Source organism: Nothoprocta perdicaria, unplaced genomic scaffold (assembly GCF_003342845.1).
Source record: "Nothoprocta perdicaria isolate Ctin4 unplaced genomic scaffold, notPer1 scaffold_351, whole genome shotgun sequence".
Lineage (NCBI taxonomy): Eukaryota > Metazoa > Chordata > Aves > Tinamiformes > Tinamidae > Nothoprocta > Nothoprocta perdicaria.
Genome location: NW_020455590.1, coordinates 42,420 through 58,454, shown reverse-complemented (window position 1 = coordinate 58,454; position 16,035 = coordinate 42,420). Strand labels below are relative to the sequence as shown.

The following is a 16,035-nucleotide window of genomic DNA, read 5'->3' as shown; positions in this document are numbered from 1 at the left end:
ACAAGGAAGCTTTTGGTTTACTGATGTTCATCAACGTTTCATCAATGGTCATTGCAATCTCATTTGCTTTACAAGTCGGCCTTAAATAACGCGAACATTGATAGCATTAGATCTCTGTAGAACTGATCATCTTCAAATATAATAGTAGGAGACGTCAGCTCCATAACATAAATCACAAATACGAGGCTTCCATTTAGTATTTCAGGGCTAACGCAAGGGTACCCTTTTTGCTGCAGTGTCATACAACACAGAAACCTTCTAGGCCTTGGAAAGAGTCAAGGAGGGGTTTGGTCTGTCTCTAAAATCTGACTATGCAACAACTTGTGGGAGAAAGGACCCAAGAGGGGCAGCGAGAATGGTGAAGGTGTCTCTTCCAAATGAAAGTTACAGCTGCCTATAACCATACAAGGAAAGTCAAAAAAGGTCTTTTTTATTAAAATAAAAAGCTTTAATACCTTTGCATTGAAAAGAATTAGCAGAAAGTAATTGCTACAGACATGCTACAGTAATATATACGTTCAAAAAGTTTTCAGTGCTTTCTTTCATAGTTCAGCATTTTGGCAAAAATAAGTTTTTTCTGTATATACTTCAAAAGTTGGCTATAATACTGATATAAGATACTTCATGTTGACTAAGTTCAGGTGCATAAAATACAATAAGTAATAAAACATACTGTTCATCAAGACATTTAAACATATTTAAAGAATAAATTTCATTAGATAACATGCAAATACTGCAATATTTAAAATGACACTTAAATATAGATACGGAGATTCTTTATAATTTTGCATCCAATAAGAGATTCTGAAATGTACAAAACAATAAAAATGAATGAATTTCTTCACTGAAGTAAGGTACTAGTACAAAGTTTGATTGTCATTTTACAAGCATTGAGCCCAATGTCCTGCAAATCTTCACTAGTCCAAGTAAAGATATTTACCCAAGGGGGTTTACCAAAATAGGCCCAGGGCTATTAACTTTTCTTCATAATAAAATATGAAAGTATATTTACATGAAAATAAACTCTTAAATTTTTGGTAAGGTAATTAAGTAGCAGCAATTTGTTCCTTCCACAAATGATGCTTAAAATAGGTGCATGCTTCTTCATCTGAATAATACAAAATTAACACTTTTCAGTAAACTCAATACACTATTTGTTCATTGCTGAAAAACAACCTGCCGTGTCCCTCCTTGCAAAAATCATAAATTCATTATGTCACACTCTTCCAGATTATATTTATGGTTACAAGAGCAGTGGAAAACAATTTAATTGTGCTTAAAAAAAAACACCTGACTACTGGTGAATAGAAGAATCATCTTCTACATTATTGCAAATACTCTTAGCTCTTCACTGAAAGATATTAGATTTTTTGGAATTCGACTTTTTTTTTGACTTGAAAATGTCAATACTTCAGAATGTCCTTCACAATATATATATATATATATATATATATATAAACCGATACTTATGCACATTTTCTAAGCAGTTATGTATAATATATTAACATTAACAAGGTGAATAAAAGGCTTGTGAATAGGGAGCGCAGCACAGGCACCACTGTAACAGCAGGAGAGGAAATGCTAAGTGAAATTTGTACTTGTGATGCAATAAGTGCTGACAGTGGCACGTGAGAGGAGAGTGTTGGACTGTCTGAATTTATCAACGACTCTATTTTTTCTGCTTCTTTATTGCAGGCTTCAATCTAAGAAAGAAAGAAAAAGTTACTTCTCACCGTGCAAAATTTTACCAAAAAAGAGAGTCACTAAATAGCAAAATTTAGGAAGGAATATGTCGATTATTCCTGTCAGAACATAAAATTTATCAGTGTTTCGGAGAAGTCCTTAGAAGTCATTGAAACTAAGCACAGACTTTGGTACTATGAAACTATTGCTGAAACCAGAGCAGCAGCAAAAGGAAAAGAATGAAGCTCCTTTCAAATGACCATGGGCGAGGTGCTTCAAATGTTCATGCTAAAAAGCTCACAGGAAGTTCTAAGCAGAGGCAGGTATCTCCAAAACGGAGGATTTTGTCCCTGACCGACCAAAATATTGCCTTGATATCTTCAATGCGGAAAAATCTGGATTTTCTAATTACTGGGATTTTTCTTCCACAACAGGAAAAAAGGATTCTTTTCATGGGAAAGGAACAGAAAAATAAAAACAGCAGCAAAACCTAAGTCACCACAGTATCTCTTTTTTCCCCCCATATACCTGTTGGTAATTATGGATTTATATCAGAAGGTCTGGTTTACCACCTGATGAGGCTCAAGATCACATGCCATAAATTCTGATAACATTTGGGGGTTTTCCTATTAAAGGAGGAGGCAGAATTTGAGTCCAAATTGGTATAAAAGGGTTGTTCCAGTAACAGGTGGGGAGGGGGGGGAATGGACAAGCAAACAAACGTTTTTATTTCCCCGAGTGCCCTAGTTTGATACTGCAACTCGCCAAGTTTTTGGCAGTGATTCTGTCAAATCATATTATACTCTGTGCGTGTGTGTGCAATTAATATATACATATACATAACACACAAAAAAACCACTATACGTAGCCTATCCTAGAAGTAACAGAGCATACAAAATGAGATTATATAAATAGAAAGGAAATGGGAGGCAGCTTTTAATAGAAACCAAACAGCAAGGAAATGAAACTGCCTGAATTCTGTTTGTATTGTAAAAGGATAAGAGAGAAACTGTGGGCATGTTTTCTCTTCTTCTCAAAGCCAAATCCTTTATTTCAAGGTGCACCAAAAAACAAGTTAAGTAAAATGAACCAGTCTCAGCACCTAATCCCTAAAGGGAGTTCATTACAAAACGCTGTCAGCAAGGAAAAGCCAAACTCAGCAGAAAAAAAAATAATAATCTAAAACGGCAAAGAATTGTTTTCTTCTTAAAAATGAAGTTTTCTTCCCTCGTCTTTCTCAGTCTTTACAAGCAGAAACTAAACATGAAGCAAGAGTTCCAGGATAACAAAACATAGCCCAAACTTCGTTGTTATTGCTCTGAAACACTCCTAAGATACAAATATTAAAAATGTTGACTTGCATTTATTGGATTATATTTAGAGGTAAGTACTGTCAGCTTTATGTGCTTGTTTGCTAGCATGAACTAGCTATCACACTTCCTTCAACAGTGTCATTCAATAATGTGTATATAAAGCAATAATAAGTATACTACTGAATGACACATAGCACTGAACGACATAAATATATATTCATCAGCTCACATTCGTTCATATTTTAGATACACAAATTTAAAGGCTCCACCTCTATTCCTTTTAAAACTAAAAAGATATTATTCCATCAGAGGCATTAGCTATTCAATTTACAATGGTTTCTCTTCACTTTGCCCAGGAGGCTCCCTCACCTCCCCCTTCTAATTACCCACATTAGAAGCCTCTTGCCAAAATAGCAGGATTCTCAAACCACGTTCTGCCTTCCATAACACTAGTTATTTGGATCCAGGTCACTCCAGAAATAACCCAGTGTACTCCGCACGCAGCGAAACACTCCATTCCATGGTTTTCAGTACAGTAGTTTTAAAGTCACGCACACATAAATGAAATAATAATATTGTCTACCTGCAATGGTTTAGGGTTCTGATCCACAGGAATGATGAGAATTACAATTTCAGATTCTATACTCAGGTATCCAAACACATCACACTGTGGCACTGAAACATGCAGGCGGATTTTTTCAAGTATGTCAAGTACAGTTATTGGCTTTTTATTTGTTACCTGGAAGAAAAGAAAGAACCTCATGGACTGTATGATATTAGGCAAAAATACATTTATCTGCTTCAATTTTAAGAAGTTGATAATGTGCTAGAAATTAGCTTTAACCATCAAGCTACTCAACACTAAACTATAACAAGCAAATCTGAAAGGAAGAGAGGAGAAAACAAATGACTACCTTCTTAAAACAACTATGGCTTTATGTGTGTTGCCCTCACCCTCATGGCTGGTATGTATATTTAGTCTGTACCTCCGAAGAATCTAACAGGTTGTGTCACAGCTGCTCTACTCCCAGGCTGCAAAACCAGCACGGGAGGCAGAGCAACTGCCACCCGGCACTGCTGCTCCCGTTTCCGAGTCCACGTGTTCCAGAAATTACTGGAAATAAAGAGCAATAAATGGAGTGCTCTGTGAAGACACACGTACGTTTACATACGTGAACATGTGACATTTTAAGAGCACCACTTGGCCACAGGGTAAGGATTTTTTTCTCTTAAAATTCTTGTCTCCATGACAAGCAAATTGATGGAGATACCCCGTCTGTTGAAGGCCTCTGAAGAGCAGCACAGGTATTGCACTTATTAGAGCTTTGCAAGTCCAACCAGGATGTGAAGTGGCAGTTCCTCACATGGCAGCTCAAAACGCCACTGGGAGCCCCAGCTGAACAAGTACTCAGGCTGGGTGAAACTCCGACCCAGGTATCCAGAAGCGCAACAGGCAGCTACACATTCCTGCGACACCCCTCTCCCATCTGATATTGCCTGGCAGTGCCTTCTGTTGCCATACACTAAAAATGGCCTTGAGAAACTCTCAAAGAAACCATTCAAATATACCAATTACATAATTATTATGAGTAATGGGTAAAAATACGGGAAATGGACAGTGACTACCAATGACAGGCTCGCAATAATGACTTAGCCTACATGTTGGAATGACAACAGGAGAAACACGCAACTATTACTTGACGTGGGATCCAAGTGGATGCATTCCCAGTTCATATTCTTACATAGTGAAAATTATGCTGGGGAAGTTTACGTCTCCTCAGGCTTTCTGACTTGGTTACTGGTTTAGAAAATTGTTTTTATTAGAAAGTAACAAGAAACAAGATGCCAGAGTCTGATGAAGGCCTTTTCTGCACTCTGCAACCGCAGTAAAGTTTTATGAACAATAAAAATTATGAAAGAACCTAGACTACTAGGAAAAAGCTGCTTGAAACAGGAGAAGCAGAAAACCAAGCAAAATATTGAAGTGTCAGCCTTTGTGAATACTTCTTGAATTCTCAGAGCAAGAAGATCTTAGGCTTCCAGACTGAGATCAATACTTTACAGTGACTACTCACATCTACTCCCACATCTCATTTGCCAGTAAAAAAAAGTCATCCTGGGGCTATCTTCTATTTTGGTCTTGAAAGAATTTGTGCATGTGGAGAACACGCTCTCCATTTCTAGCTCTGTCACTTCTAGCATCTAGTTGATGGCCCAAGTAGGTGGCAGTTGCTGAATTTGGATGAAGGCTTTGTATTGTTTTGAGACACAAAAACTACAAAGAGTCAGCAGGATTATGGTGATGAAAATCAATAAAGCAACTAATAAATGCCCTGAAATCCAAGGATTCTTTAAGTGAAGGAGAGTAATTTGGTTACCACCAATTATTTGAAGAAAAGTAAGCTCCAAAGAATTATCTAGAAAGACAGCAACTCTCTTTCATAGCCACATGATGTAAGTCAGGAACTGAGAGGCTGTAGAGGTCAGGTGTAGACATCTGCAGACATTCTAGGATGCGGCCCTGACATAACAGACTGGTGGACAAAAAGGGCAAATAAACCAGTGGACACACACACAAAATCTTGAAGAGGAATCACTAGTAGGATGCGAATGAGCGGTGCACCCTTGAGATAACAAAGGCCAACCACACACTGGGCTGCAATAGCAGGAACCTGGGCAGCAGGATTTGATTATTGCCCTTTTCCTTAGGGCCCCTGAGGCCACATCTGAAATACAGTATGTAGTATGAGAGATTTGCTGACCAACTGGACAGTCCAGCAGAGTTCAGGTTGTATAATCTTCATTCTTGGAGATTTTAAAAGCTTAACTGGCTAGACTCATACACATGAAGCTAATATTGAGGAGAGGTTGGACTAGATAACCTCCAAGGCTCCTCCTGCCTAAATATTTTTCTATGGTTTTACAATAATGCTTAATTTTCTTCTAAATATATCCAGTGATTTTTGTACTGGTTTGGGGAAATCTTGATTTAAAGAAAAAAATGTGCAGACACATACAAATTTTCTTATTTCACTAGGTACAATTACTACATTGATCTGATTTGCTGTGCAGAGGAGCCAAAGGGCAAGGACTTTGCTGTTTTTCACTACGTGGGAAAGCTGGGCCAAGAACACTGTCTGTTCTATGACAGACCATCAATATGAGAAAAGCATCATAAACTGGAGGTCTTCAAAGAGCCCCAGTATGGAATGAGGCTAACTTATAAAGAACTTAAATTCAAAAACAACCATTTAACTGAAGACAGAGGGGAAAAAACACAGTAACTAGCTAGATTAAACTGAAGGGCTACCAGGATGATCAGGGGCCTGGAACATCTGCCCTATGAGCAAAGGCTGAGAGAGCTGGGCCTGTTCAGCCTGGAGAAGAGGAGGCTGAGGGGGGACCTGATCAGTGTCTATAAATACCTCAAGGGAGGCAGTGAGGAGGAGGGGGCGGCCTCTTTTCAGTGGTGGGCAGGGATAGGACTAGAGGAAATGGCTTCAAACTGAAGCATCGGAAGTTCCACAGGAACTTAAGGAAGCATTTCTTCACTGTGAGGGTGACAAAGCACTGGAACAGGCTGCCCAGAGAGGTTGTGGAGTCTCCTTCTTTGGAGATCTTTAAAACCCGCTTGGATGCAGCCCTGTGCCACGTGCTCTAGGTGACCCTGCGTGAGCAGGGGGGTTGGACTCGATGGACTCTGAGGTCCCTTCCAACCTTCGGCATTCTATGATTCTATGATTCTAAGAGTGTAAACAATCTGGTTTAAGTATTGGGCTTAAATGTGAGAGTTAAGTTACCTACATCAGGAAGGAGTTATTGAGCAAAATAATCTTGCCAAAAAGCCCATAAATAATAAATATTAACTCAGTTCTGAACTACCATGTAATTAATGTAATTATTACTATCATGTAATTACTGTTATTACCTCCGTGTTACCTACACATTTCTCTTTACAATATAAGTCACTTAAAATCCTTCAAACTTGAATGTGCTTGCTTGGGTCTTTTGCAGTGCAATTCAATTTTCATACCTGCGTATTAAGAAATAAAGGAGCATGCAAACTCTACAAAGAAAAATAAACCAATCTACAGAAAAAAATAACTCGTTTATAATATGTTAACTTTTCAGGGGAGTATGTAAAAACTTGACTTTTTCTATGAACCATTTAAACACAAGGAACATTAAGCTGTTTACCTTTGCAAAAGTATCCAGCTTATCTTTGTCATATAAGATTCTCAGCATTCCGGCACACAGTGGGCAGCAGGCTCCTGTGTAATAAGAACAAAACACATTGCAGAAATCAAAGTTTATTTTCTTTTCAGTTTAGTTAAAATAAGCAGAGGTCAGAAGCTGAATGTTAATTTTGAACGAAAACAGCAAAACTAGCAGAACGAAGTACATCTTTCAAAGTGACAGCAGAATCATTCAATATCCAAGGGTCTTTATGATTAAAAAATTGACACTGCCAAATCAGTTGCCTTTTGGCATGCAATAACTACTGTACATAAGTACTGTAAGTTAGAAGCAAAAAGATAGATTTTCAATTCTTCAAAGAAGATATACCGCTGTAAATTAAAGACCCAGGCACACAGCATATTGCAAGGCAAGGTACTAGATGTATGTGTGCAGGTGACAACAGACATGGTGGATTTCAAAAGCTGAAACAGCTAAATATTAACATGGTACCGCAAACATTAATTATGCAATTATATCATTTTAGAACTCAGTATCTTTATATAGTAAGGAGGGAAAAACAATTTATCTGACAGATTCCTATTTGCACAGAAGCACATTGTATTTCACAGACTCACAGAAAGGTTGAGGTTGGCTGAGATGTAAAGCTCATCTAGTCCAACCCCCTGCTCCAGCAGGGACACCCAGAGCACAGGGAGGCATCCAGGTGGGTTTGGAAGATCTCCAGAGAAGGAGACTCCACAGCCTCCCTGGGCAGCCTGTGCCAGGTCTCTGGCACCCTCACAGTGAAGAAGTTCTTCCTCACATGGAGGGGGAACTTCCTGTGTTTCGACTTATACCCATTACCCCTTGTCTGGCCACCACTGAGAAGACTTTGGCCCCTTCCTCTCTACGTTCTCCCCTCAGGTATTTGTACATACTGATTAGACCCCCTCTCAAGTCTTAGTTCTTGTCCAGGCTAAACAGGCCTTGACGTGGTGCCCACCAGGACTCCCAGGTCCCTCTCTGTGGAGCTGCTTTCCAGCAGGTCAAGCCCTAATCTGTACTGATGCCTGCGGTTATTCCTCCCCAGGTGCAGGACCCTGCACTTGTCCTTGCTGAACCAGGTTCCTCTCTGCCCAACTCTCCAGCCTGTCCAGGTCCCCCTGGATGGCAGCACAGCCCTCTGGAGTGTCGGCCACTTCACACAGCTTGGGATTGTCCACAAACCGTCTGCAAACTTGCTCAGGGTGCACTTAGTGCCCTCGTCCAGGTCACTGATGAACAGGTTGAACAGCATTGGGCCAGGCGAACAAGTTGAACAGCACCAGGCACAGTACTGACCCCGAGGGACACCACTGGCCACAGGTTTTGGCATCTCAGAGCCAATGGGCTGAATATTTCACTTGGCTTTTTATAAGTTATTTACATTCACTTGAAGATATTTAAAGCACCAAATATTAGAGCACACAGACCTATTTCAAATCAGTGGGCAAAAGGAAACAAAACGACCGCAACTCATGCACCAAACAAATTCTTTTTGCAAACTAGGAGTTTCTTGCTACATGTTACCTGATTAGTTGTCTCAAAGAAACAATATTTGTGAAAATAAATTTTAAAAAGTTCATTTTTTTCAAAAATTTCAATTTTTTTTTTCAAAAAGAAGTGCAAAACTACTCTACTTTCATCCTTTTTTTCATAGTACTAGTGGTAAATACTAGTAGTATCTGACTCCTGTTTCTGGTCTGTCCTCTATTAAATATGACCTTCATCACTCTGCGATTCTACTTGGCAGGCAGTCTGGCATTGCAATGTGTTATCTGTGCTGCCAATTCAGAGAGTTACTCATCCAAATCCCACCAATATTCCACTCTAGACACTAGAGAATTCATTTATTTCTCTGAGCCAAGTCCTAGGACAGATGGAAGATTCTGAAGACTGACAGTGCATCATTTCTAAAGGAAAAAGCTCTTCCACCCCAGGATTACCCTGATGAGTCCTGACACCAGCCTTGATACAGCCCTCGACAACTTAGCCTCAACTCACTGCATTTTTCCCTCACAGTTATCACAAACGCACAACGGAATAAATATTTTGAAGCAACTGGGTTTCCTTCCAAGCAAACTCGGCCTATGCAGAGAGCCCGGAGACGCTCTGCCACCTGCAGTAAAATCCCACAAAGGACAGACGTACCCGGAGCAACGACAGGCCTGCAGCCGGTGGCGGGCAGCAGGGGACATTTAACAAACGCGCACTCCGTGTGGAAGCCGTAGTCCGAGAGGACGCCGACGGCCTGGCAGGGGCCGTAGTAGTCGACGGCCACGCGGTCGGCGTAGGCCGCGCAGACGCTGGCGTAGGTCTCGCCGTTGTGGCCGCACACGGGCTCCGCCGACTTGCAGAATGGCTGAAACACACAAAGAAAGTGTGTAAAGATCAGCTGAGCCACGCTAAAGACACGGGTTGGGGTATCACAGAATGTTCAAGGTTGGAAGGGACCTCTAGAGATCGTCTAGTCCAACCTTCCTGCTCAAGCAGGGACACCTACAGAAGGACACCTAGGTAGACGAAACATCTAGTTGAACAAGTTCAGCCACAATTTGCTGCTAATATTGTTAAATGTTCAAAAAGTAGAACTAGAATAAGCTGAAAGTTTATTTTTTGTATTTAATACCTATTGATAAGTACTTAAAGAAGGCAGTAGAGGAATGCAAGCCAGAACCTGAGGAACAGACAATAGGACAAACTAACTGAAAAACAAATATCAACATTAAGTGAAATGAGTTCTGAACGTGCTTTTGTCTTCTTAAAATATAGCATATGGTTGTATTTCTAACACCTTATTTTTAGAAATTGAACGTTTAAGTTTAGTTCAAGAGAAAACCATTACTACAGAACTCTGACAACAATATTTATTATTGCTGTACTGTTGTCTTTACACCTATAAAATTTGTATCTTTTTCTCTAATAAAAGCATTTCTAATGTGTGATTTGATTCAAATACATGCAAATATGATATGTAATGAAATTTCTTCCTATTGTAATTACTACAGTGTAGTAATTCCTAAGTGTAATCACTAACCTTTCACAGAGAAGGTACAACTAGTATTGTTGTCCAAATTCCTGTGAAATGAAACAGCTCAGTATGTAATTTTTTGCTGAGGTTTAAATACTTTATTAATTAATATTTCAAGTAGGTCACCACATTATTTAATCCCTGTACATCCTCTAAAATAGCAATATTGTTGCAGTCTTTATGCCACACACCTAACAATAAAATGTACAGAGGACAAGGTGAGCATCACAAGAGCTTCATATCTCACGTATGCCGTATGTCCTCTTCCCTATAAACAGGAAATCATGAGAGTGAAATCCTAGCACTAGCAGTGTCAAAGACTTCCTGAACAAGGTTACAACTGGATCTATAACTGCTGGGATGGGAGGGAAAGCCATACAATATTCCATTCTTAGTATTCAAAGCTGGTACATTCCTTCAGTATCTCATGAAGTATCTGATGGGCAATGAGAATTATCTTTATTGAACACGACTGCTGGAAAAAAATATATATATTTCTGCAAGAAAGAGAAGGCAGAAATAAAGTGGGTTAAAAACATTTATGATATGGAAAGATCCAAAGAAGCATTCTCCACTTTCAAGAACAGTGATGAGCTGAGATAAAAAGGTCTCAAATTCACATTGATTATTTGAGGGAAAAAAAAAAAAATGAAGATGGCTAATGCATAAGCAGTAGGCCAGCAGCTTTGAAGAGTATCTCCTGGGCCACAGGTAAGGCAAGAGAAGTGACAAACAGTGTAGGGGATGGTGGTACAGAGTAAATAACCTGTTCTAATGTATTTTTTTCAAGATTGATCTGATCCAGAGCAACTAAGGAAAATGCTACAGATGTAAATTGCTATTTACAGAGTAAATAGATCACGAACAAGAGGCTTGCAAAAACGTAGGGCACAAACAAAAGAGTGAATACTTTTATGCAGTTGCTGCTGCCAAGACAGCAGCCACTCCCAAACATTTAACTTTGCTATTTATGTTTACAGGTAACACTACCATATTCATTAATTGTCTCAAAATAAGTCTGGAAAAAATGGATTTAGCATAAATCTACATGTGCCCAATAACAACTGATCATTAACTTACATTTTTTAAAAATAGTATTCATCTTGATGAAAATTAACATTTAACTATCCAAGAAACCACAAAAAAATGCTACAAACGTACCTCAAGGTAAGCTTTAATAGTGAATAAATATGGAAAGACTTCATATAAACAGCGTATTTGCCCCTCAAAAAAAGCAGAAGCAAAACTTTTAATTTGTTCCAAGGCAACTGCTAATTAAAGCAGAGACATATTTGACAAAATCCTGGGTATCATTTTGTGCCAAATGCTTTTCTAAGAGCAAAGTTAAAATTATACTTTTGAAGTATTACTTTCAACAAAAACATTTTGCAAGCCAGAACCACCACAATATGACAGAGCCGAACATCAAAGAACATGTGATATTCATTGCTACAACCATTTCATACCTGGCACGGTCCTCGGTACGATAAATTTTTTCCCTTTTGGTACAAAGTACACAAGTTAATGTATTCCACGTTGTCTGTGTCACAAACAGGATCCCGTGTCTGGTCACAGTTTAATTGCCTTGGCACACATTCATGTTGGCTGCATTTGAACTTTCCAAAGCTTGTCAAGCAAACTTGCTTCTTTGGTATGCACCTGCATAAAGTGACAATATTATCACAACACAGGATTTTTTTTTTTTTTTTTTTTTTTTTTTTTTTTTTTTTTTAAAGTCTCAAAACACTCAGGACAAGAATCTTAAGTAGTGACAGCTTTTGCAGTGCTCTAGAGCTAACTGTGGCCAATGAGAACTGCAGGAAAAGCAAGGGACACAACACAGCGCATAACCAGTTTCAAGACAAACCAGGAACTTGTTCGCACCCCACTTAGCCACTGGATGTGAAAAAAGCCTAAATATTCTCAATAAAAATGGACCTTTTATCCATCTTTTAGCCCAGTATTGTTCTATATATTTTAGAAAAAAAGTTGTTTCCCCCTCCCCTCCCCCCCAAAGAAAAATACAACTTCTTGCCTATTTCTAAGCTCTAATTTGTAAATACATATTTAAGCAAAGGCAGAGAAGAATCAAAACAGCAAACTGCAAGGGAAAAGGATAATACTGTAGAGGTCAAGCCCAACTCTCCCTTTACAAAGGAAAATCTAGTACTGATCTAATTTCCTTTTGGGTGTGTCTAGGCCTCTTAACACTTCACAGCTAAGAAGAGCAATAAACAGCAGAAATTCTTGCCCCTTTTTCTTTGTATTAAATACATACCTTACACAGCCTAATCTGCAGAACATTTGCCCTATTTCCTGCAAGAGATCTCTCGGCTAGTTAGAGCACTGCCAGCCAGCAGAACTTGATGAATAGACTGATGAAGGGTCAAAATGGATTTTCCAACAACCTCTTTTCTATAAATGAACACAACGCTGCCTGGATCATATGCAATGTGCCCTTATTCTTTTTATCCCATGCTTTACACATTTTCCCTTTATACTGGAAATGATTTAGAAATTGCTTTAAATGTAAGGGCAACGTAAGGCCTTACGTGAATTCAAAGTACACAAGAGACATTTTAAATGTTTTTTTTTCCTAAAAAACCAAAAATCATGAAATTTCAAAGTTAAAGGCAAAAAGAGCATGTACATCCTCAATGCAGCTTTAAAAGTCATACTTTCCAATGCTTTAGCTATTACTACAAGTACAAAATGAGTGTTTTCTGCATCAAGGCCCAGAAAAAGGAGGACAAAAAAAAAAAAAAAAGTATCAGCATCATCAGCCTTCATGACAGCACAGTATTGCACAAGTTCCTGTAGTGGCTTTATTTCAAAACAGAACATGTAAAATTCAAGACAGACTGTATTGCACAACACAGAGAAAATTGAAGACAGAGACTGTTGTTCAAAGTCGCACACTTTTACTTCTGTAACAAATGTCTAATTTTCTCCTGTCACTATTACATAGCAATAATTTAGTATTTTTGTCTATATAGCTTTTTTTTTCCTTACCTGGAAAACCCACTAATTGTGCAGAGATTAGGTTTTCAACGATATCAATCTCATTGTGCAAGAGAAGATTAAGCATTCCAGAGTGATAGATATTTCCTATCTTGGCAATAAAAAAAAAAGTATGGTCATTACTGACTGAGCAAGCCAGATTGAGTCCAGCCTTCAATTTCATGTTTTTTTTCTTTTTAAAAAGAGAAGGGAGTATCAAGCAGAGACAAACTATTAAAGTGTCCCATCAATTCATGCTATTTCAACAAAATTTGGCCGTTCTATTTTTGAAGTAATATTTCTGTTTTACTGCTAAAAGACCTGCACAATGCATTTATGAATGAACGAATTTAATACTACATAAACAAAACCCAGAGCTGGAAGTCATTTAAGTCCATTATGAACCACCATAAACAGAATATAGTTTCTTCCTATATCTATTTTTCTTCACTGCCCCAAAAGTAGAAAGCCATTACTTTCTACTTAAAGAACTTAAAGCGCGTTTTTGCTTTTACCTCTGGTTTTTATTACACGGGTTGGGGTTGCAGGGGTCCTTGGAGATGCACGACCCGAACTCGAACTGGCTGTCCTGGAGGCCCACGCAGCGGGCGATGCAGGCACTGGGGTAAGTGCGCCCGTTCCGGCCGCACACGGGCACAAACTGGTCCACGCAGTTACACGGCAAGCCTGGAAGAGCAGCACAAACGGGAATGGGGCGCATGCCTATTTTCTGTGATGGGAAGTACGGGAGGGTTCACTAAGGCTGCTCTGTCCTCTTGCAATGCAGACATGTACCGTGTCTCCAGCTGCAGCTTCTACCCATAGCATTTATACGTACAGGTAGTTGGAAGAGAATTTAATCTACAGTCTCGCTACTGAATACACTCAATTTCTCCCGTTTAATGCCCAAATTCCTCCTCTCTTACCTAAAGGGGCACTCTCCTGTCTCGATCCATTTTTATAGATTTCCTGAATTATATTTTCCAGTACTACCTTTGTTTTATTTTATTAAAAAGACACAGGGAAACAAATACTTGAAGGCAATCTTCGTATCAAATTACCAGACATTTCCCATGAACACTGCGAGCCGGAGAGCTAATCTTGTTAAAAGTAACAAGCCTTGGATTTCTGTGGGTTGGAAAGTTACCTGTAAACTTCCGCCGTTCGTCTTCCGAGCTATGCTCGTTCAGACACTGCCGCGTAGAACATATCAGGTTCCCAGCAAAACAAGAACAGACGTTGCAGTCTATGCTAAAGGATGTCCCATGGCCTTAAAACAAAGGAAATCATGTAAATTAATATAATCAATGCACACATACCACAGGGACTACAAACTCATGTGCACTGAACAGATACAATATTTGCAGTATTAATTGTTCCTTTCGTTTCCCTTGCTGAATTCTTTTAAACACGTGCAGTTTATCTTCCGTTAGATTGTTTTAATCATTTCAAGAAAAAGTCTTTCACATGTGTTTTTGATAAATTAGTCGAGCACAGAAGCAAGCACTTCAGTCTTTAAAGGCATGCCCAAATTAAGACTTTCTTAAAACCATGACTTTCTAAAGCTGTCATGAGAAATACACTCAAAAAGCATTCAAGAGTGGCCCATAGGGCTCTCAACAATCCATCTTGTTAAATGTTAAGTTTTGATAAATACGTATTTCTTCCTGAACTTGTTTTACGTAAAACTGTCAAACTCTGAAGCCGTTTAAGGCGGGATGCAACAACTCATCTGATGTGCTCATTTCTCTCTTCCTGTCTTGCAATTCATCAATAGGTAAAAAGAAACAGTCTTCATTTTAGGCTTTATCATTTTGCAACAATCTTTGCAGACAGAATTTAAGTCATAACAAGCAAACAAGCTGCAATGATTAGTTCCGTGCAGCTGTCTGGAGCAGGAAACAAGAAAGTTCTTCAAACAAACCGAAACCTGGATCCAGGCTCAGTGCAAGAATATATATACGCACACATATGGAGATGTGTGCCCACAAACTGGCTTTCAGAAAGGAGCAAGGCAACTTCATTCTTGGAGGAAACTCACAACAGTAAGTGGTGGGGGAAAGACAACAACAGATACATCAAATAAAGCACACTAGGAAGTTCTGTAAAGTAAAAAGATAAGAACCGAGTATTATACATAGGGATGTGGACATGAACTTTTTTGTTTCTTTGCACACTCTGCATTCAGATGTCCTTGGTCTTCATATCTTATCTATATTTAATTATTTAAGAGGGAAAACATGCCATTGGAAGACATACTTACTTACTTACTAGTACTTACTTTTTCTTTGTCCTCCGACAATACATGATTTTTGGAGATCAACACAGTGCATTTCCATGCAGTTTTCTAGCAACCCACTGTGTCCACAGGTACAAATCTTGTAACAACCAACGTCACCGGCTGATGATGGAACCTGAATAAGTGTACCTTGACGGACAATAAAATCTGAGGCTTCCCCCAGTTTGCAACCTACAAAAAAGAAATTTGAGTTCAAATTAAATTAATTCGTATGCAAGCACCAATGCCAAAAATAATTACTACTGATTGACTTGTGAAAAAGCTACAGGTATCTCCAGATGCTTGAAAAAGCAGAAACTAGGCTTTGCAAGCAAAAGATTTGTTCACTGCCAACAGAAAGTACATCTTTGTGCAAACAACAGTGCTGGTTATTTGAAACAGTCTTGCTCTTGCATGTCAGACAAATTCTGAAAAGTCAACAAGCAGTACACACGGAAGATACTTGCTTGAGACAATTTTCTGAAGTATTTACAGAACTGGAGCTTCACAGA

At 38.9% G+C, this 16,035-nt stretch overlaps 1 protein-coding gene across 1 annotated transcript in view; it reads right to left on the bottom strand.

The window, feature by feature from the left end:
- Window positions 1-1,439: 1,439 nt before the first annotated feature.
- The window catches only part of RECK (reversion inducing cysteine rich protein with kazal motifs), a 45,117-nt gene continuing 30,521 nt past the window's right edge, over window positions 1,440-16,035 (bottom strand). The window contains exons 15-22 of the mRNA XM_026044163.1: window positions 15,527-15,715; window positions 14,393-14,515; window positions 13,761-13,932; window positions 11,712-11,904; window positions 9,366-9,576; window positions 7,194-7,267; window positions 3,580-3,735; window positions 1,440-1,703 (exon numbers count right to left, since the gene is read on the bottom strand). Of these exons, the coding sequence (XP_025899948.1) occupies window positions 1,488-1,703; window positions 3,580-3,735; window positions 7,194-7,267; window positions 9,366-9,576; window positions 11,712-11,904; window positions 13,761-13,932; window positions 14,393-14,515; window positions 15,527-15,715 (1,334 nt within the window). The 3' untranslated portion in view covers window positions 1,440-1,487. The remainder of the gene's footprint in view (window positions 1,704-3,579; window positions 3,736-7,193; window positions 7,268-9,365; window positions 9,577-11,711; window positions 11,905-13,760; window positions 13,933-14,392; window positions 14,516-15,526; window positions 15,716-16,035) is intronic.